A 26,383-nucleotide genomic window follows, 5' to 3' on the forward strand; every position below is an offset into this window, starting at 1 on the left:
TATAGTATAGCACATACAAAAAAGTGGCGTAATCTCTAGGGGCAGCTGCCACCCTCTGCAGGATGTGTTGTGGCATGGTATAAGCAGGCCTGTCCCTAGGCGGTAAGCAAGTAAGACACTGCCATGGGTTGGCCATGTCACTGAGGACGGTGGAAGGGGAGGACCGCGGGAGCAGGGCAGTCGAGCAAGGTGGTGGCAGAAGAGGACAGAGGACAACCAGAGCAGTGAGTGGAGCGCAGAGGAGGACGATGGCCGGGAAGGACCGCGCCCCAGCGGTCCGACCCGAGAAGTCTTCACTGACTTCCAGTGCCTGCCACTGCTACAGTGTGCTCCTCCCCAGCCATTGCCCTCGCTCTGGCTGCCGCCCTGCTTTGCTCCTGCCGTTCAACTCCTCTGCTGCCGTGCTCTGCTCACCGCTCTGGCGGTCCTTCGTCCTCTTCTGCCACCACTCTGCTCTATTCCTGGCCGCGGTCTTCCTCCACTGAAGCCAGGTAGGCAGCGCCGCAGCTGTATTGTTAAGGGGGTTAGAGGAGGAGGGGTTTCAGAGGAGATGAGGAGAAGGGATGAGGGGTGAGGAGGAGCGGGGTGAGGAGGAGGAGGAGGGGGTGAGAGAATGAGGAGCGGGTGAGGAGTTGGGTGAGAGGATGAGAAGCAGCCCTCTGCGCTGGTTGCTGATCGTGCGCGCATCCCCGTTCTGTTTACAGAGCATGCGCGCACGCGCAGCTCTTCTACCCATGCCACGGAGCCTAGCTCCGCCCACGGACATGCCACGTGCTCACATGACACCATGCACCGCTCCCCAGCTGCGTGGCAAGTATCCTGAGTGCCCCTTGTCTCCTGCAGCCTATCCTGAACTCCGCGGAGGACGCGCCTCCATTCCGCCCCCAGTCTCATTGGTTCCTGTGTGCTACCTAAGACTTTCACTTCCTGATTGCTGAGCATAACTCTTGCGACCTTCTGTTCCTGCGTTTGTTTTGCTTTGCCTTGCTTTGTCTTGCTTTGCTTGTGCCTTGCTGTGTTCTCTGCTGCTTTCCTGTGTACGGAACTGGCTTGACTATAGGACCTTCTCTGGAAAAAGACCCCGGCTTGTACCTGACTACCCGCACCGCTCCATCCCAGACCTCGGCTTACGGACAATCTACCACTCTTCTTTCTCCTACCCTAGACCACGGCACAACGGACACTGACCACCCCACTGGCTCCGCCTCCGGACTTTGGCAAGTACTCCTACTAACCCACTCTCTCCAACCCAGACCCGGCTACGCTAACTATCCACCCTCCAGGCGTGCTCCCGTTGCTGTGGGTTTGTAATCTTGTACTTTCCCACCTCAGTACCGGGGGCCCGCCTTGTTCGTGGTGAGCGCAAGTGTTACAGTGGGAGAGGATGAGGAGGGGTGAGAGGATGAGGAGGGGTGAGAGGATGAGGAGGGGGGTATGAGAGAGGATGAGGAAGATCAATAAAATATAAATAATTTGCTCTGCTTCAGCATTTACTTGTTGTTCCTGAAATGTTATCAAATAATATATTCTATGCATATCTAAGAGGTTTAAATGGGCCAATAGGAAGCCGTGACATCATCCCTTGCATTGCAGCTTCCTATTGGCTCACGTGACTGGAACCTGAGCATGACATACCTACACCCTCTATCGAGGTATTTATCTCAGGAATCAGGGGGTTCCTGGAGCCGAAATTAATGCGGTTCAGCACCGGAGATCCCCTGCTTCCTACCTAGAGGGAGGAAAAAATTTGGGGGGGAATTTGTTTTTTATTTTGGGGGGGGGGAGGGGGATGTGGCTTTAATAGTGCTTACCTAAGGTCGGCACATACCCTGGACATAGCTGAGTTTTAAAAGCCAGACACGTCTCTGAAGGATCTCCGCAGGCCACAGCACGCTGCCTCGGACTCCGTCAGAGGAAATCCGGCAGTTGCGCACCTCGAATTGGAAAGCGGGGGTGCTCAAGGATAAAGTAAGCATCAGGTGGAATTCAACAATCCAGAGAGCGTCTCAGGTTGAATAGGGCAAAGTATGTCCAGACAACTGGGTCACATCAAACCGATCCGAGCTGGAGAGTAACAGTCGCCAATAAACTCCAACACGTTTCGTGATGCTCTGCCACTTCATCAGGGTTAAAAGTCAATGGAAATTCAGTCCATACATATCTAAAGGTTACCATATACTATGTCCTAGTCTATAATTGACAAATGCATCTGCTGTGCGATGCACTTTCTGAACAGCTGGCCCTCCAGCTAGGGAGGATTTGTTTTATAAGGTACACCTAGTTTGGCATAGGTTTTGGATGTCAGGACATCAGTTTGCAACCCAAACGTTACATGGGAGTAAAGCCATATGCCCAGATATTTAAAACTAGTGACCAGCCTAGAATGGTGTTAGAGTTGGTTCTGATCTGAAGCTCTGTCATTGGTAGCTTTAGACATTTTTAAAGTTTGAAAAGTACTCCCATCCCATTGATTTAAAGTTTGTGACACCACTAATGAAAAAATTGAGTGAGACTAATGGTGAATCAAAGAGCTCTAACGGTTCAGAATAATAATTAAAAAAAAGATTTGAATACAAATGCAATGACTTCACACTTCCCCCATTGGACTTTATGCTTCAAACGAGTGAGCCTAAGGCCGCGTCCAGGCTGAGAGCGCGTGTGATATAACGGAATTGTAGCGTCCATACTGTGCACGCGCACGTGAGCGTGGGTAGGTACGATGCGTGCAGAAGCAAAAATTTTTGTCATTGTCGCGCAATGCCCTGGTCACGTGAGCGGTTCAGCCAATGAGGGTGAACCGCTCACGTGAAATCACGGGCACGCCCCCGGCATGCAGGCCAGAAATCGCCCCAGCTATAGCCAAGCGTGACGTCACGGTGCATGTGAGCGCATACGCAATCAGCCTGGACTCGGCCCAGCAGACTCCCAGCGACACTCTGTTAAAGGCCAAGTATTGATCACCTCACTGTTGGGACCATTTACCAGAGTCACTCAAATCTGCTTTCTGCCTAAATTCCTTCAAGACTTCAGCTGTTTCCTACTTTAAACATGTTGGCAACGTTTATTTGTGCCCAGGACATACAGGAAAACGAGAGGTAACTCAAAATGTATTATTTTCCGGTTAAACATTTTATGAATAATTTTTTTTAACTAATTTATCTGTGAAGCCATTTTCCCACATCTCAATTGGGGCTCCAGTGGAGTGCAGGGCTTCACTGACACCCTGAAAACGGATTCACAACATATTGAAACAGGTGACATGGACACCATGTCCCCACCCAGCAGCCTCCTACCGCTCAGCGGCAGCAGGGGGCGGGATGTCTCTCTGGGACGCAGAGCGCAGAATGTCCGCGTGCCAGCCTCCTGGAGCGCATCATCGTGACGTCACAGGGACTGGAAGCCCGGCGTGCATCTTATAGGTTCCAAAGTCTGATGTTGGAACCGGTCTTGTGTGACGTCGCCAGGTTCCACCCAACACCTCCAGGCTGCGACTGGTAGGCGGTAGCGCCAAAAATTCAAACGGGCGGGAGCTGCACAGACAACAAGCCACCATTCTCCCCCCCCCCCCGAGCCAGGCTGCACGTTCACGAGGGGATAACCCAGGGATCTTCATCATGGCTACTCCCCCGAAAAGAAGCTGCTCCGAGCTCCCACCATCACCTTCCTCCTCATCCTCCTCTCTAGGCAAGACCAACAAAATCAAGAAGATCTCTATAGAAGGCAACATCGGTAAGATGGGGGAGGGGGGAGAGAGAGGACATCACACGGATGTAGTAACGCAGTGCCCGTCTGGGAACGAAGGGGTTAATAAAAGCAAGATGCAGCGTGCATCCCCTGGAAACGAAGGGGTTAATAATGCAAGATGCCGATTACATCCCCTGGAAACGAAGGGGTTAATAATGCAAGATGCCGATTACATCCCCTGGAAACGAAGGGGTTAATAACGCTGCTTGCATCCCCTGGGAGAACAGAAAAAAACCAGGTTTGGCGCTAAGGATAGTGACTGGAAAGATGGCTGATGACAGGTGGAGATGTATACACAGTAAAGATACAGTGAAAATACTAACCTCTTTTAATAACCCAGCAGTGATTCCTTGGTGTAAAAGGAGAAATCTGAGTGCAGATAATACCCACAGCAGGGATAGAGTAAAAACACCACTGCTGTAGAGAAATTAAAAGTAACAATCTAAAGACAAATACTGCGACCCTACTCAACCTTCAGAGAAGGGAAAGAGTCTTCCTTTCCTTGGAACACAGTAGACAAACAGGATGAGGGAGAAGGATACACGATATGTCAAAAGCTAAACAAATAAAGCAGAATATAGTGTAATATTGTCTTGAACACCACTGATAAAACTAAAAAAGCTTCAAAGGTTTTACTCACAAGTGGGTAAAAGAGGCACGTCACACAAACAGATGAGATGTGCGGGAAACAGGTCTGTCTGTCTGTTAATAGATGTGAATCCAAACACAAGGAGGGAAAAAGGGGAAGTGGAGGTGGAAGGAATACCCTCGCTACTGCTTGCTGGATGTGGCTATGTGGAGGTGCTACTATCAGGGGTAATGTCAAATAGAAAAAACAGAGAGAGGTAGAACCCCAAGGAGAGCACTCTACCAATGTGTAGCCAAAATGTATCAGAACCTAGTAAGGTGGGTGAGTAATGAATTAATTAAAACCAGAAACTTTAATTGAGTCTTAACTCTAAATATAAAATAATATGGGGAACACTATAGGTCAAGTAATATACTAATGATAGGCAGTGTACAGTGAATTAATATTAAAAATGAGCAAAGCAGACCACAATAAACTCTGTACTGTAAACCCAGAGTCTGGGATATGGCCGCACGATAACACTAGTGGTGTAGAGTAGATCCAAAGGATGGTTATAGGTCAAAACAGGTAACGGTAAGTGTCTAGTTTGTACTATGTCGTATGGCATAAATCAGCATGTCGATATCAATGCTGACTGTAGCAGTATACAGGTATAGCTGGTTACTTGTACAGGTTAGTGGTATTGTACCTATATCAGTAGCAGAGCACACAGAGTCAGTTATCTGTGTAAATAATGCCAAAAGCCATGCCTGTTGGTGGTGGATCTCTATGTACAAAAGCCACTTGATGTTAGTATGGTGCGTGAGTATTGTACACACAAGTTAGTGGTATTGTACCTATATCGCTAGCACAGCCCACAGAGTCAGTTATCTGTGTAAATAATGCCAAAAGCCGTGCCTGTTGGTGGTGGATCTCTATGTACAAAAGCCACTTGATGTTAGTATGGTGCGTGAGTATTGTACACACAAGTTAGTGGTATTGTACCTATATCGCTAGCACAGCCCACAGAGTCAGTTATCTGTGTAAACAATGCCAAAAAGCCGTGCCTGTTTATGGTGGTTCTCTGTAAGTATAAGCCACCTGGTGTTAGTGCGGTGCGTGAGTGTTGTACACACACATACACGTAGCAGTATACAGGTATAGCTGGTTACTTGTACAGGTTGGTGGTATTGTGCCTACATCAGTAACACAGCACACAGAGTCAGTTTATCTGTGTAATTAATGCCAAAAGCCATGCCTGTTGGTGGTTGATCTCTATGTACAAAAACCACTAATGTTAGTATGGTGCGTGAGTATTGTACACACAAGTTAGTGGTATTGTGCCTATATCGGTAACACAGCCCACAGAGTCAGTTATCTGTGTAAACAATGCCAGAAGCCGTGCCTGTTCATGGTGGTTCTCTATACAGTATGTATAAGCCACTTGGTGTTAGTGCGGTGCGTGAGTGTTGTACACACACATACACACCATATCAGTGTCAGTATTAATCTAAAACAGTGCACAAGTAGTGCCTGTTAACATGGATTGTGGTAGATTCGCGAAATTCATACACTCACACACATGTCAGAGAATATATTGACTGAATCAGTATTAATCTAAAACAGTGCACAAGTAGTGCCTGTTAACATGGAGTGGAATCACGCAATGCTTTGCTCATAACACACCAGACATACCTCCTATGTGGGGGGCTGGGAGCCTTTGGCAGCATGCCAGGAGCTCTCTAGTATCAGCCTTGAGAAAGCAGTACGAGTGAAACGTATGGCACGTACGTCGGCAGGTTATGACGTCATCGCGTCAAAGGGGCGGGATATGCGCTGGCGGTCGGAGCGCCTCCTGCACCCAGTAGCTTCAGCTGCATGGCTGTGCTACCGATGGTATCAACTTAACTTTTAGCTATCACCTGACGCACCGAGGCTGATACTAGAGAGCTCCTGGCATGCTGCCAAAGGCTCCCAGCCCCCCACATAGGAGGTATGTCTGGTGTGTTATGAGCAAAGCATTGCGTGATTCCACTCCATGTTAACAGGCACTACTTGTGCACTGTTTTAGATTAATACTGATTCAGTCAATATATTCTCTGACATGTGTGTGAGTGTATGAATTTCGCGAATCTACCACAATCCATGTTAACAGGCACTACTTGTGCACTGTTTTAGATTAATACTGACACTGATATGGTGTGTATGTGTGTGTACAACACTCACGCACCGCACTAACACCAAGTGGCTTATACATACTGTATAGAGAACCACCATGAACAGGCACGGCCTTTTGGCATTGTTTACACAGATAACTGACTCTGTGGGCTGTGTTACCGATATAGGCACAATACCACTAACTTGTGTGTACAATACTCACGCACCATACTAACATTAGTGGTTTTTGTACATAGAGATCAACCACCAACAGGCATGGCTTTTGGCATTAATTACACAGATAAACTGACTCTGTGTGCTGTGTTACTGATATAGGCACAACACCACCAACCTGTACAAGTAACCAGCTATACCTGTATACTGCTACGTGTATGTGTGTGTACAACACTCACGCACCGCACTAACACCAGGTGGCTTATACGTACAGAGAACCACCATAAACAGGCACGGCTTTTTGGCATTGTTTACACAGATAACTGACTCTGTGGGCTGTGCTAGCGATATAGGTACAATACCACTAACTTGTGTGTACAATACTCACGCACCATACTAACATCAAGTGGCTTTTGTACATAGAGATCCACCACCAACAGGCATGGCTTTTGGCATTATTTACACAGATAACTGACTCTGTGTGCTCTGCTACTGATATAGGTACAATACCACTAACCTGTACAAGTAACCAGCTATACCTGTATACTGCTACAGTCAGCATTGATATCGACATGCTGATTTATGCCATACGACATAGTACAAACTAGACACTTACCGTTACCTGTTTTGACCTATAACCATCCTTTGGATCTACTCTACACCACTAGTGTTATCGTGCGGCCATATCCCAGACTCTGGGTTTACAGTACAGAGTTTATTGTGGTCTGCTTTGCTCATTTTTAATATTAATTCACTGTACACTGGCTATCATTAGTATATTACTTGACCTATAGTGTTCCCCATATTATTTTATATTTAGAGTTAAGACTCAATTAAAGTTTCTGGTTTTAATTAATTCATTACTCACCCACCTTACTAGGTTCTGATACATTTTGGCTACACATTGGTAGAGTGCTCTCCTTGGGGTTCTACCTCTCTCTGTTTTTTCTGTTAATAGATGTGACCTTTTGTTGATAGGGTGTGCTGGATTGATTAGGGTGTGCTGGAGTGGAAGACAGGGGGAGACACCATAGCGCAGACTGCAAGCAATAAAGTTTAATACTAATACTAGCAGTATGATATCATAGGCATTACTGAAACATGGTGGGATGAAACTCATGACTGGACAGTTAATTTAGAGGGTTATTCTCTTTTTCGGAAGGATCGAACAAATAGAAGGGGAGGTGGAGTATGTTTATATGTTAAACCGGATCTAAAACCTATTATAAGGGATGATGTCTATGAAGGGAATGATGAAAATGTAGAGACTTTGTGGATAGAAATTAGCAGTGGAGGTAAAAGTATAAAGAAAATGTTTGTGGGAATATGCTATAAACCACCAAATATCTGTGAGATTGAGGAAGCTAAAATACTTTTGCAAATGGAGAAGGCATCAAAACGAGGTCATGTTTGCATAATTGGTGATTTTAATTATCCAGACATAAATTGGGGCAATGAGATTAGCTTTACCACAAAAGGAAACAGGTTTTTGGGGGTGCTTAAAGACCATTATATGACCCAAATTATTGAGGAACCAACCAGGAGAGGGGCAGTTCTGGATTTGGTCATATCAAACAATGTAGAAGTAATAACAAATATTCAAGTCCTGGAACATTTGGGTAACAGTGATCATAACATGGTGTCATTTGAAATAAATTATCAAAAAACAGATTACTTGGGTTCAACAAAGACCTTAAACTTTAGAAAGGCAGATTTTAATAAACTGAGGTCTAATCTAGTAGTAATACAATGGGATGATGTTTTTGCAGGGAAAAATGTAGAAGATAAATGGGCAGTCTTTAAAACACTGTTAGAAAAGCACACATCAGTGTATACCCTTGGGTAATAAGTATAAAAGAAATAAGTCAAAACCAATGTGGCTAAATAAACAGGTAGGGGAGGAAATTGACAAGAAGAGGAAGGCGTTTAGATTCTTTAAGTCAGAAGGGACAGAGACATCGTATCAGAATTATAAGGAATGTAACAAAAATTGCAAAAGGGCAATCAAATTAGCAAAAATGGATAATGAAAAAAGGATTGCAATAGAAAGTAAGGTCAACCCTAAAAGTTCTTTAAGTACCTTAATAACAAAAAAGTGAGAAAAGAAAATATAGGACCCTTTCAGTGTGAGATGGGTAGGCAGATTATTGGAGATAAGGAAAAAGCTGAGGTATTAAACAAATTCTTTGCCTCTGTGTTTACCAGGGAAGAATCAAGTTCAATAGTAGTGCCGCAGGAGGAAGCCACAACCTCCATATTAATGAACAATTGGTTAACTGAGGAAGAAGTTCATAAGCAACTTGAAAAAATTAAAGTTAATAAGGCACCTGGCCCCGGTGGCATACACCCAAGAGTTCTCAAGGAGTTAAGCTCAGTAATAGCCAAAACATTATATTTAATATTCAAGGACTTCATTTCCACAGGCTCAGTATCACAAAATTGACGTAAAGCAGATGTGGTCCCTATATTTAAAAAGGGAGCTAGATCACAACCGGGAAATTACAGACCTGTAAGCCTGACGTCAATAGTAGGGAAACTACTTGAAGGTTTAATACGGGATAATATTCAGGAATACCTAATGGAAAACAAAATTATTAGTAATAGTCAGCATGGATTTATGAAGCATAGATCATGCCAAACTAACCTTATTTGTTTCTTTGAGGAGGTAAGTAAGAATTTAGACCAGGGTAATGCAGTTGATGTGGTCTACTTTGATTTTGCAAAGGCTTTTGATATGGTTTCACACGAGGTTGGTGTACAAAATAAAGAAAATTGGTAATAATATATGCACCTGGATTGAAAACTGGTTAAAGGACAGACAACAGAGGGTTGTCATAAATGGAACCTTTTCAAGTTGGGCTAAAGTTGCGAGTGGAGTACCTGAGGGATCAGTAATGGGACCCTTGCTTTTTAACTTGTTTATTAATGATCTTGAGGTTGGCATCGAGAGCAAAGTCTCCATCTTTGCTGATGATACTAAATTGTGTAAGGTAGTAGAATCAGAGCAGGATGTAATTTCTCTCCAGAAGGACTTGGAGAGACTGGAAACGTGGGCAGGTAAATGGCAGATGAGGTTTAATACAGATAAATGTAAGGTTATGTATATGGGAAACTAGAATAAACAGGCGACTTACACATTAAATGGGGATAATGTAGGAGAATCATTAATGGAGAAGGATTTAGGAGTCTTGTAGGCAGCTTAGCAATAGTGCCCAAAGTCTTGCAGAAGCTGCAAAGACAAACAAGATCTTATCTTGCATTAAACGGGTAATGGATGGAAGGGAAGTAAACATAAGTATGCCCCTTTATAAAGCATTAGTAAGACCACACCTTGAATATGGAGTACAATTTTGGGCACCACTCCATAGAAAATACCTTATTCCGTGATCGATGAGCAAAGATCCTGCTTCCATGGGTTCACTAAATGGCTGCCCTTCAGTTTGAAGCAATCATTCAGTCAGTGTAACTCAACAGCTACAATTTATTCTTATATTACTAAGGTAACATTATCTATTGTTACAGCTTGCAGCTCAAACTGCAGGGAATATTGGCAACACATTATCACAAACAGAAAACTGTTGCAAATATCTTGTACTGCTGGGGAAGTGTGCTAAAACCTGCTATAGAAATCAAGGTATATTTAGCAATATATTAAAAATTGAGTTTTTTTTTTTTTTTTTAATTTAAACCACACGTAGGATATTTCAGGGATGGTTCATTTAAAACAGCAAAATGTGAAAAACAAACAAACCAAAAAAATCCGTTCTGTAGTACTAGGTAATACTGTTTGCATTTTTTTTTAATGCCAGCACTTTTTTTTATTATTGTACTGATCATTCTCTGGTTGCTACAGCAACCATTTAGAAAGTCATATCACCTTCCTCTTTTAGCTCTGCCCTTTGCAACAAAGTATCACAACCAAATCTGTTGCTGTGTTCCATACATCAGACTGTCTATTGCTCATAAAAGCTGTAACAATAATGTGTTACGTTTCGCAATATAATCTTACATATCAGCTGTAGCATTTCACGGACTATAGCATAGTCAGGCCGCCATTTTGTTAGGCACACAATCGGGATCTTTACAGATTTATAGCCGGAGCACCAAACGATTGCCAGATTAGGTTAAAATGTAGAATTATACATTGTCACATGCTTTACATATGCAAATAAGGGAAAGGAAAGGGGGAATGTAGTATTGCTGCTTTAAGACACTTATTAACCTTAATGCTGACCAACGTATTGCATTAATTATACTCCTCTTATTTACTACAAAAAAAAGTGTACCATGAATATCTGTTAATGTCTGAAGTGCCATCATTTGTTCTGTTTTTTTGCTTTTCCACACAGCTGCCGGGAAATCTACATTTGTGAACATCCTCCAGAGAACCAACGAGGACTGGGAGGTTGTGCCTGAGCCCATAGGAAGGTGGTGCAATGTTCAAAGCTGCCAAAACGAATTTCAGGTACGAATTACAGATGTTTGTCTATGCTGCTGTTATGTATATGGGCACTTTGATCTCTAAACTCACAACCAGTACCAACAAGGACAATATTATTTAATAGAAATAAAAGCTTTGGTATAAGCCACATACTAGAGTTCTAACCTGCTAAATGTGTATTTATTTGTATTTACCTCTCTTTTTCAACTATGTCCTGGGCACAGAGTTATGATGATAGATACGTGGTTACATTAAATGAACAGAGGTCAGACAGTCAATTCACAGACATTTCATGGACAGTTAGAGTTGGAAAATGGGGTACAGGGGATACAAGGGCTGGTGAGTTTCAGATTGAAACTAGAGCAGCTTTAATATCAGCGAACAGCAGCAAACGGCTCATACCCTTTGGCTGCCTTTTGAGGCGACACATGTGTACACTGAAGGGGTTCAGATTGAATGCAGCTGTGGTTTCAAAAAGTCCTTTGTCCTCTTGGGTCACTATACAGTAGGTACAGTTGGAGGGTATGAGATTGTGTGTGTGGAAATAATTGGTGCTATAGGACTCACCTAAAGTGTTAATAGTGCTTACAAAAAGTGCTGACGAATAGAAACAATTAATATTGATCACTTGACTGGAAGTGTATTAGAACATAAAACTGTTCGTAAAGGTGCACCAATGATTAAATGCAATAAAATGTAAGTATTAATAACACATACATGTAGGTGAAAAATATAAGTAAAAGTCAGAGATCACAAAATGGGAGTCCAATAAGTCAATATAAAGTGCGTGTGACCAACTTGTAGGGTTTTAAAAAATGGGGACATAGCAGCTTCAGGTGGAAAATGTGGGTTCCAAAAGAGTCTAGAATGCAAAAAAGAAAATAAGCGCCTGCTCCATAGTACAGGTCAATTTTATATAAAAAGTGATGTATTCAGATTCAGGATTTATCTGCGTTACAGTAGATGGCTATCTTTTTTTTCATTTATATTATGCTCATGGAATCTCTGTAAATCAGTATCGCTGACCCGAGGAAGAGAGAAAGCTTGTCTTAAAGTGTGTGTGTGTGTGTGTGTGTGTGTGTGTGTGTGTGTGTAACCCCTCTACTTTTAGCTGTCAGACTTTATTACTATTGCTAACTTACTCGGCCACACGTGACCTACGGTCAGACGGCAGGAAGAACACAGACGCAGTATTGGGGATACAACTAGTTTACTTATGCCATTCTAACTCTGATATCTCTGCCGAGGATCACTACAGACGGCACACAAATATAACACAATCCCCAATAACGCTGTGTGAATCAGTGACAGTGGTGTATTAGCCACCCAATCCTGGGTATGTTGGCTTGTGATGGTGCCCGTGGGAGCTCATTGTGTGCCAACTGTTGCAGGCCTGTGCTTCGAAAAGGTTGCTTCGGTACCACTATGCTTTATAGCCATTGAGGGTCCCCTCCGATGGTGCTATGTGCACTCTACAAACCTCGACCGAACCTGATAGCATTCAGGTCCACACAAATCTGACTCATCCTAAAGGCTCCTCCTCTCCCTCATAGGCCCTTCTCTTCTACAGCGGATATTATTGGCTGCTTTCATGTCCATCAGGCCTCGGCCAGGTAGGGAACTGGCGCTCGTGCGCTGCACCCTGCTCGGCCGGGCGATTCGTGGCCGGCTAGGTGCGCGCACGTCTGGGGGCGCGGCCACGACTTCATGGAGCTGAGGGCGAACCGCTCACGTGACGCGCTTGCAAGCAGCAAATTCAAATTTGCTTGCTCGGCAAGCAGCTATGCGCCGAGCAGGCGCGCCCGCCTGCTCACGCTAGCCACACATTGTTGCAATGTGTCTCATTGTGGCGGGCGTGAGCGCGCCCGCTCAGCACCACCCTGGACGAGGCCTTACAGTCACATGTCAAGAGCACACTGGAGAGGAACCAGCTAGGGGGCAATGTGTGTGGTAATCATCACAACTTTCATTAGATCAACAATGTCTTTCAGTACACAAACCTCACATGTTCTTCAGGTATGGCAGCTGTACAGCAACTCCAATTATATACAATTGGTAGTATGTCTAAATAGGGGCCCATTTCTAAATGAGGCAATAATGCCGTAATTAGGGCTAGCACACAAATCGGCTTCTTAAGAGGCAACAAAGTGTTGCATCAATATATCCAAATCAGGAAATATACTTGATGATTTTCATAGAGGACTATGTTATCAGGATGAAAAAGTAGAGGTGGTGTGTGTGTGTGTGTGTGTGTGTGTGTGTGTGTGTGTGTGTGTGTGTGTGTGTGTGTGTGTGTGTGGAGGGGGGGTGATATTTACCTTAACACCGGGCCTTCAAACAGCGCTAGTAAAACAATATTACTGTATCTGCCCTCTAACTACCATTTGAATTACATGTTGTATTTTAGATTTGTGTTCAGAACCGGAGGGGTTATTTGTTCATTAATACATCACTCAGTAGGTCCAAAATATTTCATAGGGATCTATATACCTTTTTATGTTTACTTTTTCAGCTCAATCTAGTCCATTTAGTTTTAAAACATTGAGTAGTTGTATGGTTTGGGGAAATATTAATTGAAATATTTGATTTTGATTTTGTAGAAACGTTTTTAGACTTGGCCCTGTTCACTACAACTTTTTTTCACTGTTGCATTATTTCCTCTGGTATACGGGAGCTTCTAGCACTAAACTTTTCCCCCTGTGCACCCCTGCCTGCTCTCCTTACCGGCTCGTGCCCCCCTCCTTCCTTGTCCTTGGTGTCAAATGACGCAGCAGGGTCACGTGACCCCGTGGCGACGCGTCACCGAAGACAAGGTTGGAGACATTGCAGAGGCCTCGCGCAATCCCCCACCACAGAATTTAAATGCCGTGGGGAAGAGCACGGGGGCCTCTGCAACCACCGCGCCCCCCCAGAAAAATCTTGTGCCCCCCACTTTGCACACCCCTGCACTAGACCACACTGAAAGTATTGTATTTAATATTATTGTAACATTTTCAGTTAGGTGGTAATAGAGACTATATAATATAGACAAGTACTTTCCCTTTTTAGAAATGACAGGTGTGTGTTTTAAATTGCAAATTAAAATGAATACAACACAAGAAGATTATAGAAAAAATAAAGATATTACTTTATTAATATATATATATATATATATGTATATATATATATATATATACACACACACACACACACACACACACACACACACACACACAGCTAAACCCCGTTATAGCGCGGTCCTCGGGGGCCACCCGATCCGACCGTGCTAGAACCGGGGTCGCGCTAATTTGAAAAAAAATGACCGCCGCGCGCCCGATCGGGAGGGAGTGAGGAGAGAAGGAAGGAAGGAAGAGGTGGCCGGAAGCCCTACACGTCCCCTAGCAACGGCGAGTCCAGCCGCAACCTGCTCCTTACCTCCCACCACCGGCATCCATTTCCTCCCCCCCAGGCCCCCACACCTACCGGCCCTCCGCGGCATAGCCCACGCGGCCCTCCGAGTCCCAGCCTGCTCCTCACTCACCCCCACTCCTCCCGACACCCCCCTCCTCCCGACACCCCCCTCCTCCCGACACCCCCCTCTCCTCCTGATGCTAGCTCCGCTCCGATCTCAGCAGCCGACACCCAAGGTAGGGAGGGGGAGTGGGAGGTGTGGTGTAGTGTGCTGTGAGTGCTGTGAGAGTGTGCTGTGAGTGCTGTGAGAGCTGTGTGCTGTGAGAGCTGTGTGCTGTGAGAGCTGTGTGCTGTGAGAGCTGTGTGCTGTGAGAGCTGTGTGCTGTGAGAGGTGAGAGCTGTGTGCAGTGAGAGCTGTGTGCAGTGAGAGCTGTGTGCAGTGAGAGCTGTGTGCAGTGAGAGCTGTGTTTGCAGTGAGAGCTGTGTTTGCAGTGAGAGCTGTGTGCAGTGAGAGCTGTGTGCAGTGAGAGCTGTGTTTGCAGTGAGAGCTGTGTGCAGTGAGAGCTGTGTTTGCAGTGTGGCAGTGAAAACCGCGTTATAACAGGTCGCGATATAACGGGGTGTATACGCACCCAAACCCAACATTTCGGATGTTCATGAGGGATAATGGGGATTTGATATATGTATTAATAAAGTAATATTTTTATTTTTCTATAATCTTCTTGTACTGGTATTCATTTCAATTTGGAATGTTAAACCTGTATATACCACGTTTTCCAGCTTGCACAGACTGAGTGTTGCACTCTTCTAAAAGCTTAACGTGCACAAACTCAAAGCAAAATATGTTTGTGTTCACGCTTTACACCATTGAGTAGAACACTTTGGTGTCTTTATACTTATTCGTTCAGTTTTGCAGTATACGTTTTCTGATGACCGTTTTATGATCAGGGCCTTTTTGTTTGTTTTTTAACCAAGAACAAAATATTGAGCAGAGAGAGGGTGCCTGCGTATAACTTCCCTGCATTTTTCTTTTGCTATCATTTTGTCTCTGAGCAGGAGCTGACTATGTCTCAGAAAAGTGGTGGGAACCTCCTCCAGATGATGTATGAAAAGCCTGAGCGCTGGTCCTTCACTTTTCAGTCCTACGCTTGTCTGAGCCGTATCCGGGCCCAACTGAAAGCTCTTGGAGGAAAGCTGAAAGAAGCGGAGAAACCTGTGCTCTTCTTTGAACGCTCCGTCTATAGTGATAGGTATGGGGAACTTATACTTTTGATGTTGAACACCTCGAACTGCTGGAGAGACTTGAACCACGTGGCTCTCCAGCCCTCTAACAGAAATGTTGTTTTAATCACGGGTGACGTCCCTTTTAAAATATTTACAAAATAATTAAATACACCATGTATTAAAAACGACTTAATCTAGCCCACATGCACCATGCCACTTCTTACAACTTGTTCCTATCGTGTGACTTTTCTGCAATCCCCATAGTCCTTTGCGTTTTCTGATTCAAGTGGCGCACACATTTCTGGATATATGTATACAAATGATCGTGTGAACTGCTGTAACTTCACTTTCCCAACACATTGACTTTTCTGTGATATTTACTAAGCGGTGCTATTTCATAAGACCTTTTCCGGCATCGGTAGCTACCGTACAGCCCGTTCAAGTGAGTGGGCTGGAAGATGTCTTATGGCAAAGCACCGTTTAGTACATTTGCGCTTTTGTGTGCGGTGTGCTACATTTTAAAATAGTAAAAGCTTCGGGGCAGGAATAACACCACTTAGTACAAAAATACAATAGCAGCAGGATCTCTTCCAATATTGGGAACAAAAAAGCTCTACTTGCCGTTTCTGTATTTCTGTATTCATTTTGAGGAACATGAGAGAAACCAACCATTAAGTCCTACTGTACACTGAACTTTCATCAGGTGAAAATGACGAGAACAAGCACATATTTACAGTATAGCCACATTTGACCCCAAACACAAGTGAACAGGAAATGACACTCGCAATCAAGGATAACAGATTTTTCTATACAGTGCAACCACAGAGCAATATAATCCTTAGGGTGCATATAATTGGGGCACGTATAATAGATCTAATAGGAAACTTGCTTAGAAAAATGCAGTCTCAGATCAACTGCAGCTGAAACCCTGTGTGATTCAGTGTAGGCATGAAATTGGTGGACGTACATGTTACTAACTCAGCGTCACTGAAACGCGATGCTAACGCATCCCCGGAAGTCACACTAAGACTCCTATCGCTCCACTCAAAACATGACGTCACTAACATGCTGTGTTGGAATACAACCCGGGCGTGTGCACATACAAAGGAGGTCATCCCTCAAATGTATCATTAACAATGATACAAAAATACAAAATATATAGATAGTAATGCAGCCTTATGAAGCAGTATGCACAATGATTCAATGTAAACATAAGTGCAATAAAGCCTACTGAAAAAAAAAATATATATATATATATATGAACTGATACAAAACCAATAAGACCAGGGGACCCTTTTTTTATTATTATTATTATTATTAATAGCACGTCACAAATCCAGATTCTTGAAAATAAATGAGAATGTGACACATATGTAAGTAGAGCTTTTTTGTTCTCGATATTGGAAGAGATGCTGCTGCTTTTGTATTTTTGACTGTGGTGTTGGCCACACGTGCAGTTTTTTTCTGAGCTCCCACTCCTGTTTTCTGCTTAATTGAACCACCTACTACACATTACTATGTCGGTGCCCATGGATCTGCTGGTAGACAGCTGCAAACCGACACACATTAAGTGTGCTTCTTTTGTGTTTTAACTTTACTTCACCTGGTGATCCAGAGTAGGTAGCAAATCAAAGTAATCAGACCTCTTTCCTTTCCAGATACATTTTTGCATCTAATTTGTACGAGGCGGATTGCATGAATGAGACGGAATGGGCTGTTTACCAGGACTGGCATGAGTGGATGAATTCTCAATTTGGCGCTGATCTTGAACTTGATGCAATCATTTATCTCCGAGCTACTCCCGAGGTAATTAGGGTCTCGAGATTCAGCTTTTTGGGTAATACATGATTTCCAGATGAAAGATTTCGGGCTTATTTTATATCCCCCGCAGTGGCTGTTCGGGCTGTTTTCGGGCAAAAACGGCATGGTAGGTCACTTCGGCAGATCTACGGCCCATAAACATAGTTTATTCTGGAACTCATATACAGGAGGGAAAGCAAGACCTGCAGAGAGCTAAATGAGTACCCTATTTACAGAACTAGGAAGGCTAAGTGTTACACCGGGGAAGGCTGTGTAGTTTTGCTTCAGTGCTTTGTGTTGATTAGAAAGTGCTGTTATGTGTTTTTTGTTTTTTTTGTGCACTAAAAAACACACAATAAAGCAGAGTATGTCATGGTGTCAGAACTAGTGATGTATGAGTACCCGAAACTACCCGGCACATTTTCAAATACCCGGACCCGGCAACTGAGAAGTGGGCCCGGCGCCGGGTAATGTCAGGATAGCTGAAAATAATCACATCACTTACCTGCAGCCAGCGACGGAAGACATCTATGAAGAGCAGCAGAGGTCCTGTAGCGGTGGCAGCATCAGCAGTGTCTTCAGCCGGCGTGGGAGCAGCAGGAATCCATCACACAGCACCGCAGCAGGTAAGCAGAGTGAGCCAGGGAACCATGTGACCGGAGCAGGAGCATTCCTATTGGACAGCTGTGTGTCCAATAGGAACGCTCTTGCTCCTGCTCCGGTCACATGGTTCCCTGGCTCACTTTGCTTACCTGCTGCGGTGCTGTGTGATGGATTCCTGCTGCTCCCACGCCGGCTGAAGACACTGCTGATGCTGCCACCGCTACAGGACCTCTGCTGCTCTTCATAGTTGTCGCCGCGGTCTTCCTCCACCCTGCAGTTAAGTGCTAACCGGGTACCCGACCGGGTAGAAATATTGATTTTGGCTGGGTACCCATTACCCGATATTTTTTTTTTTTTTTAAATAAAACATTACCAGATACAACACTAGTCCAGAACATGTCCTGACTTTATTAAAGATGCTCATTTACATCGACACCTTTTTCGTATTTGAGATTTTATTTATTTTTCATACCAGTTTTTAACCAGCAGAGAAAAAAAAGATTTAAAACGAAGAAGAAAAAAGGAACTTTTTGGAATAGGCAATTGTTTCTTTTTAATAAATCCATTTCTGAACTTCTGGTTCTAGCTCCTGAATTATTTTCTCTCTGTAATACTTTGCTGATTGCTATCCCTCCCTTGGCAGAAATGCTTGAGCAGGATTTACTCCCGTGGAAGAGAAGAGGAGCAGGACATTCCCGTGGAGTACCTGGAGAAGCTTCACTACAAGCACGAGAGCTGGCTTCATCACAGGACCATGAGGTTAATCACTCACATATATGTACAACTTGCAGTCTGGTCACAAACTCAAATGAGCATATTTTCACCAATCTCTTTTTTGGAGAAATGTACAGGTGCGCCGACGAGTATTCTAAAACTTGCCTTAAACTTGCCTTGGAAAATCTGGGGCTATCACCAACAAGATCCGGGTACATGCTGCAATATTTCAGTGACATTTCTGCAGAGACTAATGGCCCATCGGATTAACACAGCAGGGGTCCCTGGCAGTCCCATTCAGTTGGAATGGGACTGCCAGGAACCCCCGCTGTTAATCCGATAGGCCATTAGTCTGTCTGGAGGAATGTCACTGAAATGTTGCAGCATGTACCCTGCATGTACCTGGGTCTTGTTGGTGATTGCCCCAGATTTGGCACTACAGTAGGATAACAAAGTTGCAGGTTCTACCGATGCAGCCACCTGTATCAGCTGCCGCAGAGCATGTACTGGAGCACAGCGTGAAAAGAGTTGACCTTCCCTGGTACAGCACTTCACAGAGAGTAATGGCCCCATCAGGATTAACACAGCGGGAGTCCCTGCTTCAGTAAGGCCTCGGCCAAGCTTCGTGCTGAGGCGCGCTGAGGCTCAGGGAAAGCGGGTGCTTTCCCTGGCCTTGCGGGTGCTTTCACTGCGCGCTGTCAGGGGGCGGGCCAGTGACGTCACGGAGCTGGTTCGCCCTCATTGGGCGAACCGCTCACGTGACCGGCCCTGTGCTCCGGCAAGCGCTTGATTTTGAAAATTACCTAAGACCTACGCTTACGCGCGCTTGCGGAAGCGTAGGCGAGCCCCTACTAAAGCCGCTCTAATTGTGGCTGTAGGGGCTCAGTGCTGAGCGGGAGCGCGCCTCAGCGCGCCTCCGCCAGCAATAAGGTAACATGGCCGAGGCCTAAGAGTAGACAGAATCAGTGTCTCTCCCCCAGCGCCTCTAACAGGCGATCATGCAGCTTTTATTTTAATAAAACGGTATTAAAGCAAGGTGTCACTGGAACTGAACCGCATTAATTTCAGCCTCGGGACCCCCTGCTTCCCGAGTTACAGGCTCCGGTGTGGGGTGCCAATATCTCTACCATGTTTAAATGTCCCGGTCATGTGATGCGGGACATTTTAAAGAATGCAGGGAAATAGCTTGTAAAGTTTAAAACGTACATACAGAGACTTGCAAAATATAACTTTGTGGTTTTGTTTGCAATTTCTCTGAGCATTGCACGGTCTGACCTTGGGGTGAATTTGCTGGGACGTCCACTCCTGGGAAGATTGGCAACTGTCTTGAATGTTTTCCACTTTTGAATAATCTTTCTCACTGCAGAATGATGGACTTTTAAATTGTTTGGAAATGGCCTTATAACCCTTCCCAGATTGATGGGCAGCAACAATTGCTTCTCTAAGATCATTGCTGATGTCTTTCCTCCTTGGCATTGTGTTAACACACACCTGAATGCTCCAGACCAGCAAACTGCTAAAACTTCGGCTTTTATAGAGGTGGTCACACTTGCTGATGATCAATTAATCAAGGGCATTTGATTAGCAGCACCTGTCTGCTACTTAGCATCTTAATTCCTACGGAAGCTGTAAGGGTGTACTTAGATTTTCACACATGGCTTCTCCATTTTGGCTTTATTTTTGTTAAATCATGACACGGTGTAATATGTCATATGTTATTGTTCATCTGAGGTTGTATTTACCTAATTTTAAGACCTGCTAAGGAACAGATGATTGGTTAGTAGGGCTGTTGTGTGTATTTTTTTTTTTTTTGTATTGTGGGTAGCGGTGGTGCGTGAAGGGGGTATTGGCCCCAAGGATGGGTGTTGAGGCCTACTACCGGGTGTGTAGCTGTAGGGGTTATATAGCACTTGGGACACTAACTAGAAGTAGTTCTCACCCCCTACCTCCACACTGTGCGCAGAGTTACAAACGTGCTCAAATTTATTTATAACATCTTTGCGTTCGAATATTCATTCTCAAATCGAATATTGTCTAAAACTCCACAAATTTGCAAGTCGAATTTTGTCACATTCGCCCGTCTCGACTTAAATTATACCTCCAACATCTTTTAAGCATTTTCAACATCTGTTTTATATACATATTTACATTGCCTTCGCAAGTGCATTTGAGAAATTAGTGAAATTTGTCACGCCCAGAGGCAGTGCAGGGAAATTAGTAGAAAGTCCAAGGGTCACTCCAAGTCTCTTTGCGGGCTTGTAGTTGAATAGTCCCGCATCACCTTGATATTTTATTTCCTACGTCTTGCAGGACGAACTTTGAGTATCTGCATCAACTACCCATCCTCACCCTGGACGTGAACAACAGTTTTAAAGACGATAAAGAAAAACAAGAGAGTCTGATTGAAAAGGTACATTCCAGCAACTTTTTCTTTTATGTGTGCTTTGTAATTAAATAATGACCCACAACATGATTTGTTAAATACCCTTCTTTGCTACATTTCGGATCCTTTCACTACCATTTGCCCTCCAATGCATATACATTGACTATACATTGCATACTGCTCTTATAGGCAAGTACGGGCTCACGCCTGTCTAAGGAGAGTGCACTGCAGCAGTGATTGAAGCACAGTGCTTGTTGGACCTCATTTGTCCCAAATAAAAATGTACTGGAAGATTTCCCAGTGGCGTTTGTGATGATCATGAAAAGGACGTATATTTGTTTAACTGGTACTGCAGCTTTAAAATGCACCCACTTTATGTATACAACAATAGACAAAGAAGCCCTGATGCTACATCCAATATGACACATTGTTTAGTTCATATATCTGTTTTTCTATGTGTCTTCTCAGAAATATGGGTCACTTAGTTCAATTCTTCGGTCAAAACATTTCAAGCCTGCGACCATTTCAAGCAGTGTGCATGCATTTTTCACTATAATTATTGGCGCACTTCTGGTTTTTAGCAGTTTTATCTGCACTCGAGCTCACAGATAACACATACAGTGTTCTAAATCTTATCTCCTTGGGCACCGCATACAAAGGACACAGTATAAAATTGGTAGTGTAAGACCTGCTGATGGGTTTGTCTTGAAATGGTTGCAGGTTTAATAAACATGTTTTGGCCAAAGGATTGAACTAAATGACCCATATTTAAGAAAAGAAGAAAAAACAAATATATGAACAAAATAATTTGTCAGATTGGATGTGCATTGCAGTTTCTTTGCCTATTGTGTACTTGAGGTCACTTTCCCATTGACACTTCTGTATAGACACATAATGCAGTGGGTTTGGGTCTTGAGCTTGCTAAGACTGTGTATTCCTCCACTTTAACCCTCCAATAAAATGACATACGTGCAAATGATTATTCTAATTACTAATTGTTTTTGTTATACAAAGTAATGGTTCTGACTAATCTCAATAATTACATTCTTGGTCACGGTCTAAATTTTCAGTGGTTAAGTGAAATATTACATGAATGAGGTTTATTTAATAAAAAAAAAAAAAGCAATCGCCTCTGGCAGTAAAATGGTTAAATAGGACAGGGTCTGCACTGACAATGTGAGGCCGTCTGTTGTGCTGTTAGCTCAGCACTAGATGGCCGTGTTCTACAAATAAAGCTTTTTTTCCCAGATCCGGAAAGAGTGGAGCAGTCAGATATTGTTCATGCACAATTTCCCGAAACAGCTAACAAGTCCATTCATTCCAATATTCTAATGAGCTTGTTTTATCTCATTTATATCAAATTGAGAGGGTTTTTCGTGGCAATGTATCCAAAACGTAGCTCGAATATATATGTGCTGTGCTTTCCATTCAGTAAAACCGCTGTTGTTCTTTCTTTGACAGGTGAAAGAATTTTTGAGCACTTTGTAGCATTTTGAAGACAGACTGGTGTGCACTTGTTTCAAGTGTACTGTTATGCATGATGAAGAATGTTTTTAGAAGGAGAAGAGGGTACACACCTGACTACATTTTTGAAGCAGCAGTTTGTTTTTAACAAGCTTTTAACCCTTTGTGCATGAAACAAAATGATTTGTGAGAGATGCAGTGTCTGGTATAAAGCAGCCGTCCATTAAGTTAGGGTGCTGAACTCCAGTCCTCAAGCGCCCCAACAGGTTGGGTTTTTAGGATTCGGCACAGAAACGGCTGTGGCCACGCTGCTGCTGAGCGTGCTGGACGCGATCACTTCAGTGATTCTCCGTAAGAATGGCCACGCTCTCACAGTGCACGCGTACTCATGCACATACGCTTAGCAAAGCTAGGCGCTTGGGGAGATGGGGAAAATTGTTTTTCAAGCGCGCTGAAGGGTCACAAGACCCTTATGCAACCAATCGGCACCAGTAAATGCACACGGCAAACAGACACACACACAGTCATAGCCCCGATCCAGCCAATGACACGCCCCCTACCCACCGAGGACAGCCGAGCGCTCATGCTTGGAGAGTTGGTGATGTCACCGCTCTCAAGCATGAGCATGCTCAGCGGCGGCGTGGCCGCAACCTAACTCAGTCAAAGACTGCTCCACCAGGGACTGATTGAGCCACCTCTGCTGAAGCAGGGATATCCTGGAAACCTGACCTGGGGGGCGAGAGGGGGGGTTGCTTGAGGACTGGAGTTGAGCACACCTGAGTTAAGACATCATACAGTCAATTTAATGACTAAAGAAAAAGAGACTGAAAAGGTCTGTACAATCTCTGCCTTCCCTCGCCTTCAGATGCTATTAAAAGACTCATAAAGAAGCACTTAAAGGAACAGTACCGTCTGATCCTTAAAAAATAAATATATATACAGTATATTACTATATTACCCCCTAATACTCACATGTTTTTTGTTAAGGGGGGGGGGGGGGGTTACCAAGGACTCTGGAGCTAAACCGTATTAATTTAATCTCTATGAACCCACTGTGCCTCAGGGAAGGTACTGCCAGTAGCCACAGGAAACAAATTGGCTTTTAAATATCACACATTACGGGCCAATAGGAAGCCGTAACATCATCCATTGCAGCGTCTGATTGGTCTGTGTGACGCAGACTATTTATATACAGGCAGTCCTTGCTTTTCCGACACAATGCGTTCTGCAAACCCGCGTTGGAGACGAGACAGTCGGAAAGCGGGACCCATGTTAATCGGCGGCGATTTCCGTCGGATACGCGAAAACCACGGCGGATAATGAGTTTTTAGACTGCATTATGCGCCGACGGAAAGCGAAACGTCTTAAAGCGAGGACTGCCTGTACTAGGAAGTTACCGGTAGTTCCTTCTGTGGGAAGCAGGGGGTCCAGTCCTGCTGAAATTAACATTGACAGTGGGAATCAGCATAAGTGCATATCCTACAAGCATGGCGACTGGAAGTTGGGGTGTGGGCGGGGTGCTTTGTATGTACTGCACCCCCATCCAAAAAATGTGTTCCTGCACCCCTGCCTACTAGCATATCAAATGTATTTGCTCAGATTTTCTCCACCTTTCGCAATTGCTTAGACTGAAAGATGTTGAGGTCACCGATTTCCAGGTGTTACTATTTAATAATGAGGTGAGACTTTCATAAACAAGAATTGAGCTCTCCATTAAGTATTTATCACGGCTATATAATGTAAAGTGGTGAATGTATATACGATGCAGTAAAAAATAAATAAATCAATTTATTGCCAAAGTATATGGCAGCATGGTTTGGAGGATAGCTTTCACAGTATAGTATACCCAGGAATCTAACATCTGTAACATTTTCAGGTCCTGAGCCTCATACAGTATATTGCAGCTTCGTGGCTTGAAAAATGAAATTAGTGCTCATTTGTAATTCAATGTACCTTGTATATCATAAATCCTTTAAGTGCTCATCAATCTATTTTAGCTTCCGTATTATAATATTTGAATGTATTTTATATAGCATGTAGTATTGATTTTCTAGACATACTGCCGAAATTAGCCTTGTGTTCTGTTTTTGTGCTGGTGGATGTGAATATTTGAATTTAGAAACTATTATTGGTGCTAATGTGTTGTATTGTGCTGGCTAAATGCTAAACAACTGCATATTTCTATTTGCTTAAACGTAACTAAATGTATTTTAATATCAATATAGCAAACTATAAAAGGAAGGCCTTTCTTCATGAGGCTAGGATTATTTTCTAATATATTGAATCATTTGGAAATTGAATATCCATTGTTAATAAATGAAAATACTGGCAGCTATCTTTTACATAGGCGATTCTTTACTTAAAGTGAAATATTTAGAAATGTGTCAATTAAATTATTTTCAGGTGTGCTCCATTAATAGCATACCATAAACAACAAGTTTAGTTGCAGCAAGTGCCATATTTTTCTAAATCGAGCAGTTTAATTATATAGTATTAATTATATTTTTGTATTTTTCGTTGTTTGAATAAGTTTTGCGCCTTTTTTTTTTTTTTTTTTAGGGTGGAAAATTCTCATTGTTTTTGCAGTTTTTATGCTTTTCTTTCTCTGCCATCAGCACTTGCCAACAAAGAAAAATAATTGTGTTGTGATGTGACCATTGTGCTAGGCACTGATATATGTATAATAACACGCACAAAAACAAGGTGTGTATGTGTTTCAATTTGTATATATAAAAATAAGTAGTAGTTTAAACAGTCAATCCTGGTTTTGAATCTTTGGGGGGAAATCTTTAAATGTTCTTTGCTTTATTGTGTGTGTGTATACAGTGTATATATATTAGTGTGATATGCAAATTATATTATTCCTTTGTGTGAAAACCTATGCTTTTGAAATAAAAAGAAAAAAATGGTTAAAAACAGGTTTTGTTTTTCCTCTGCTCATTTTTATCATGGATTCTCCCATTTGCATATACGTTGCTGTGTCATACATTTGTGTAATTTCCATTCCCCCCTCTTCCCGGCTAATTAAACTTCTAGAAGCTGTTTTGGACCATGGGGAAGTATAGCTTTTGTAGCCAGCTGTGTTACCTTTTAATGGACCACAACATGAGTGTTCTTCATAGCTGAAATAGTGCACGAGCGTCCAAAAGCTCACGGGTCTCTTTCTCTAGTATACATTATAATTTCTATCTAATCTATGAACATTTAGGTTGTCTGTCCCCCCCTCCCCCCCTTCCCCCTCCAAATATATCGGTGCCTGCTAATCGACACTGCCAGTTTGGATGAACATACTGCATGTGCAAAGTGCGGGTGCTGAAGTGACAGCTGCTAGTTGGTCACATTGCCAGGTTATGTGCAACACTTATGGAATGGGTTGAGTTGTCATATGTGGCATTCTCTGAAAATGGCAGAGAGTAACAAAAGTGGGCAGGGTGTGTAAGGGGGAAAGAAGATTGTGGGATATGATTGAAACAGGTATTCACTAGGTGGTGGTCCGGTTAATGACTGACATTTTAGGGGTTATTTATTAAACTGCAAAAGTGTTGATCGGGGCATTATTGCATGGAAACTCCTAATGAAGTCAATGGGAGTTGACGTGTGTTTGTGCCCAGGATTGGCACAATCACAGTTTAATGAATAACCCCCTTTTAATTAAAAGATAAAACGGTTATATTTAGACTTCTATAACGTAGCCTACATTTAAAGGTTTTAAACAGTCTTC

At 43.4% G+C, this 26,383-nt stretch overlaps 1 protein-coding gene across 1 annotated transcript; it reads left to right on the plus strand.

The window, feature by feature from the left end:
- The first annotated feature begins 3,372 nt into the window (after window positions 1-3,372).
- DCK (deoxycytidine kinase) lies at window positions 3,373-25,537 on the plus strand. Its single transcript, XM_075607948.1, has 7 exons — window positions 3,373-3,729; window positions 10,993-11,108; window positions 15,531-15,724; window positions 17,357-17,504; window positions 18,745-18,860; window positions 21,126-21,225; window positions 22,660-25,537. The coding sequence occupies exons 1-7, from the start codon at window positions 3,615-3,617 to the stop codon at window positions 22,684-22,686; spliced, it is 816 nt and encodes a 271-aa protein (XP_075464063.1). The 5' UTR covers window positions 3,373-3,614; the 3' UTR covers window positions 22,687-25,537.
- Window positions 25,538-26,383: the final 846 nt, after the last annotated feature.

Source organism: Ascaphus truei, chromosome 1 (assembly GCF_040206685.1).
Source record: "Ascaphus truei isolate aAscTru1 chromosome 1, aAscTru1.hap1, whole genome shotgun sequence".
Lineage (NCBI taxonomy): Eukaryota > Metazoa > Chordata > Amphibia > Anura > Ascaphidae > Ascaphus > Ascaphus truei.

Bases quoted from the DNA above. Each gene is read 5' to 3' on its own strand.
- DCK (XM_075607948.1), top strand. From the start codon at position 3,615: ATGGCTACTCCCCCGAAAAGAAGCTGCTCCGAGCTCCCACCATCACCT. The intron at 17,505-18,744 runs GTAATTAGGGTC...CTCCCTTGGCAG, and splicing joins ATCTCCGAGCTACTCCCGAG to AAATGCTTGAGCAGGATTTA. The intron at 21,226-22,659 runs GTACATTCCAGC...TTTCTTTGACAG, and splicing joins AAGAGAGTCTGATTGAAAAG to GTGAAAGAATTTTTGAGCAC.